The sequence below is a fragment of the Nanorana parkeri genome, unplaced genomic scaffold (genome assembly GCF_000935625.1).
Source record: "Nanorana parkeri isolate BGI_ZX_2015 unplaced genomic scaffold, ASM93562v1 scaffold1316, whole genome shotgun sequence".
Taxonomy (NCBI): domain Eukaryota; kingdom Metazoa; phylum Chordata; class Amphibia; order Anura; family Dicroglossidae; genus Nanorana; species Nanorana parkeri.
Window position 1 is genome coordinate 169,971 of NW_017307584.1, and position 5,002 is coordinate 174,972.

The 5,002-nt window shown below is 52.0% G+C and overlaps 1 protein-coding gene across 1 annotated transcript in view; it reads right to left on the reverse strand.

Moving 5' to 3' along the window:
- Positions 1–5,002, reverse strand: part of SMURF2 (SMAD specific E3 ubiquitin protein ligase 2) — a 26,508-nt gene that overhangs the window by 10,878 nt on the left and 10,628 nt on the right. Inside the window, exons 3-7 of the mRNA XM_018569270.1 lie at positions 4,040–4,173; positions 3,738–3,803; positions 3,364–3,448; positions 866–949; positions 6–208 (exon numbers count right to left, since the gene is read on the reverse strand). Coding sequence (XP_018424772.1) covers positions 6–208; positions 866–949; positions 3,364–3,448; positions 3,738–3,803; positions 4,040–4,173 — 572 coding nt within the window. The remainder of the gene's footprint in view (positions 1–5; positions 209–865; positions 950–3,363; positions 3,449–3,737; positions 3,804–4,039; positions 4,174–5,002) is intronic.

Here is a 5,002-nt window from a genome sequence, read left to right on the forward strand (position 1 = left end):
CTCACCATATCCCTCGGGCAGGTCTGGCGGGGTGTGTAAATGCGTTCTGCTCATGTAATTCCTGTGTCGCTGTGACCGCACTCTCCTTTCCACGATGCGGGGGTCCGAGCTCTGGCCGCTGGTGGCCCCATTGGTCCCTGTGATTGGCGTGTTTTCATCTACAAAACAGCTCAGAGGCCTCCCAGGACTGGAGTACTCCGATGCCGGCCTGGGGAGGGGGTGACACCATCACAGAGATAAACATTCGACTCATCCCATACAAATCAACGTGAGCACCGCGCTCCGCGGGGAGAGCGAAACGCAGCGACCACCACCAGCGTTGTCAGCATTACATATCAAGTGAATGCGCGGGAGAAAACGTAAGCATGCGTCATCCTCATCCGTTATACAAGGTGACCAATGACAGGCCAGGGCTCCGGCTGCATCCAATGACAGGCCAGGGCTCCGGCTGCATCCAATGACAATCCCGACTCATCCTCCAATCTAATCACTTCCCGTGTTCTGTCTACTGACTGCCATCAGTTATATTCTTCCAGTTATCTCTGAACTACAAAACACCTCCCACCATGCTAGGGAGAAGGCACACTTCCTGCTCAAGGATGACGACACTGCTACTCTATACAGTGCGCCATCCCCCTCTATATACAGTGCAGCCAGCGAGCGTTGTCACCCTCTCTACACAGTGCAGCCAGCGAGCGTTGTCACCCTCTCTATACAGCGCAGCCAGCGAGCGTCGTCACCTTCTCTATACAGTGCAACTGGCTCCTAACCTCAGGAGGAATGCACGCGGTCACAGCAATACAGAGACATATCACAATGAAAGCGTCACCATCACAAAACACGACAAGTCCTGGTCTGCACTTACCGGGTTGGCCGCTCCCATTGGGTGGTCCTGGTGATGTGGTTTAAGTACTGGATGCGCCCCGAGGCGGTCCGTCTTTCCTCCCAGCTACGATCCAGACACGGGAGAGATAAAGCAGTGAGTGCTATTTCCAGGAAACCCAGGCCGGGCCTTATAGTGTGGCCGCCAAGACAAGGGAGAAAATAAGCAGGTGCCATATGAATTATGAGGCTAGCAACGGGGGGCGGGCTTTGCTGAAAGGTCAGAGGTCAGAGCGGGGTCCTTCCATCATTGTGTATAACAACCATCTCCAGCTGTCGTCTCTGTCCGGGGGTCACTGGACGCGGATCAGAACACAAACTAGGAGATACCGGGCTCATCCCCCCCCCAACAAGCCAATCAAATCCCAGCCGTCATCTAACAGCAGGAAGACAAAATAGGAGAGAGCCAATCACCTCCCACCATGTACCCGAGGCGTCAGACGAGCTTCAAGTCAAAAGGGCTCGTCCCCCCAAAACTGATATTTCAAGCCGAGGTGCAATTTAATGGCCACCTGCAAACTACTCATCTCTTCCAGGGGCTCCAGTAGTGTGATATCCCTCACCAGAGACCCGGACCAATCACCACCCACCTTACCGTCTTCCCACTTATCCTGCTCCCTCAGACCCTCATAATGGGCACAGCGGGGGTACAGACCCGGGAACTCAGCACAGGGATGGCGGGGGCCCCTCATAATGGGCACAGCGGGTGTACAGACCCGGGAACCCAGCGCAGAGATCTCACCAATGGAAACCCCGATAGAAGACAATAGAGACAGTCAGGGGGGAGGGGTTTCTCTCTGAAATATCAGTTTTGTTTGTATTTTGGGCGTATTAAGGTCACGGCTAACACACTCTGACTCCGCCTTTCAGCAAGACTAAGCTCAGAACAGCACACAAGTCATGTGACAGATTAAAGAGACAATACACAGGACGGACACACGGCGAGTCACACACCACCCCGGGTCACATCTAATAGTCAGGTTAATACAGCAAGAAAAGGAGAAATTCTTCCGTTAAACATTCCGTTCTAATTTCACGTCACCGGCTGAGAAGAATCAGCGACATCCCGATACAGAGAATATGATTGGACGGCAGGACAGGTGATCGCCAACCCCCGTCGCCACTAAAAGGGCCAATTTGTAGGTGTGGGAAGGCAACACAGAACATGAGATGCTGATCGGTGTCTGTGCCGGGAGTGAGAGGAGGACATTGTCACCTCGGTGTTGGTGAATTTGGTATTAGACTTCACCTTTAAAAGAGAACCATGAGGTTGGTGCTTTCCCCCATAGGTCTCTTTAGCGTCATGGGAGGACATATACTAACCACCTCCCGTCACCCAAAGCTCAGTATATTGCAAGCTATCGCCCGGAATATACTGAGAGTACTGCCAGTGGCAGGATTCTGCAGGCGGCAGCTGAATGTAAATACAGCAGGTAGAGGGCGGGTGCAATAGTCAGCCTGCTATTGGCCATTTTAAATTGCAATAGCAAACTGGCTACTAGACCCGCCCACTGCTTGCTGTGCCCTCCTCCCAGCGTAGGAGGAGGAGATAGCGAAGGGATTCAACCAACTAATCCATAATGACAATAGTTGACAACTATTCTCGTTATCGATTAGTTGGTTGCTGCCGTACTATGCATGTCCCATAGTTGGGGGTTCGGTGTAGATTTAGGGGCCCCAATCCTCAGAGGTGCCTTGAGGCGACAGTGTGACTTCATTTATCTGCAGATATTAGAACTATAATCTGTGTTTTTTATTCCTGAGCAGTAAAACAGATTGGGGGTTTTTCGGCTGGCATGAAAGTGTGCCGGGGACCCCCTTTGTACTATTTAAATGGACATTAATGGGGTGCCACACTCACCAGCTGCCTATGTACCCCTGTATGTTCAGGTACAGATGATTGGTCATATATGTAATACCGATTGTGTGCAGAAATTCATCAGCGGAGTCAGACCTGAACCAGGAGAATCCTCTGTATGTGAATTCATCATGCACCCCCCCCTCCTCCCACACCTTTCTGGGGGGTGAATAGATCTGATAGGAAAATGAGAAGTCACTTCACCCAACGTACACCAGGCCGCTAAATCCTATAGAATGGAAGTCCACCTAAATATCCTCTGTTTGTGTGGAGTGGGGGAACCCCAGCCAGGTTTTTACTGCTATTTTAGTGTAATATTGGGAGTTCCATTGACAGGAGGGGAGGAGACAATAAAAACCTGACAGACTAAACCAAACTAACAGGCGATTCCCTATAATCAGCGCACAGAGATAAGTCATTGAGGAACAAGACAGGTCACCCCGGGCACAGGCAGTTCCACATATTGCACACCGAGCACAGAGTGCGTCAGGAATTGGGGTGCATTGTGGATTGGTGTATAGGGGGGCCAGAGTTGTTCCATAGCTGCCTGTGACCAGTGACCTTCCTGCCCCATGTTACGGGTTAGAACACATAGAAGGAAAACAAAAGCGCACTTCTCTCACCCATCAGGCAAATCATTGTCGAAGAGGCGGCTGCAGTCCACCACCTGGCCGCCAGTGCCGATGCGGTCCCGGGACTGGAGGCTGACTGCAAGAGAGAACACAATACACAGCGACCATTACCCAGAGTCTCCACAATGCCCATTATAGGACACGTACAGGCAACAGATGAATGGCACACACACGGCACAGCCGGCCTGCCCACAGACTGCGATCTATAACCTGCTGCAGAGTATAAAGCCGTATGGGCTTCCTTCTTCTGGGGCCGAGACTACCGACATCAGAGGGGACAACACCTACAGCAACCGCTCTTCACTACACGTCCCAGTATGGGCGACGACTGCCTGCATGTATGGCCGTGGCTTGTGAGCACTTACCTACTATCTGCCCCCGAACGGTGTCATTGTCATTAGGGCCGAGCTTGCATAAATCCAGCCGTTGATCTGTAGGGGAGGCGAGAGTCAGTCAGGTCTGATCAGGAACCAATCACCATGAATTTATAACTGAGTGAAGACGGACTTCAGCCCCCGAAGGACTCCAAGTGCAAGCAAGTCTGAACAGCCGACATCACATAAAAAAATCACTGCACAGCTGAAGTCACATGATCACTGCAGAGCGAAGTCACGTGATCGCCGCGCACAGCAGGGTCACATGATCGCAGCACTCCAAGTCTACTCACAGCCGGTGTCTTTGAGGCGGTTGATGGCGTTGGAGAGGAGCCGCACGCAGCCCAGGAACCCGGCGCCCTGCTTCTTGTGGATCTTTTTATGGTTCCACACGCTGATGGTGATGGAGTCCGACTTTCCGATATACCTGAGGAGGAGACGGGGACAGAGAATGAAGAGACGGGGACAGAGAATGAAGAGACGGGGACAGAGAATGGAGGAGACGGGGACAGAGAATGGAGGAGACGGGGACAGAGAATGGAGGAGACGGCCATCTCTTTCCAGTAACACCACTATACTGCACTACTTTGGGGTAGCCAACCACTGGTCCTCCAGCTGTGGTGAAACTACAAATCCCATGATGCATCTCTCTCCGGGAGTCATGTCTGTGAGAATGTTGCAATGCATTGTGGGATTGGTTGTTCCACCACAACTGGAGGACCAGTGTTTGACTACCGCTGGCTTATAGGATCAGTCAGTGATGCCGGGAGGAGCGAAGAGCCACAAGGAAACTATTACAGATCATTACACAGCGCTGAAGGTATACACCGCCCCGATACTACACATAACCATTGCTTAAAGAACACACACACACACACACACACCAGCAACCCTGATCAAACTAACGACACAACAGGCCGCCGCCGTGCACTAACGACACAACAGGCCGCCGCCGTGCACTAACGACACAACAGGCCGCCGCCGTGCACTAACGACACAACAGGCCGCCAGCGACCCTGCCAGGAAAGCACAGCGAGGTCCCGGACCTCCATGCAGACTACACCGCAGTAAGATAACAGACCTACCTAGCCTGTGATTGGACAATGAAGGAGCAGAAGCAAACTGATGAGGTTATACATCCGCTTGTCTCTCTGGTCAGCATATGCACTGGCCGATTACAACATTTGGGGACATATACGGGTCAGGTCACATTTTAGGATTTGAAATAAATACAATAATATATTGTGCCAATAGCT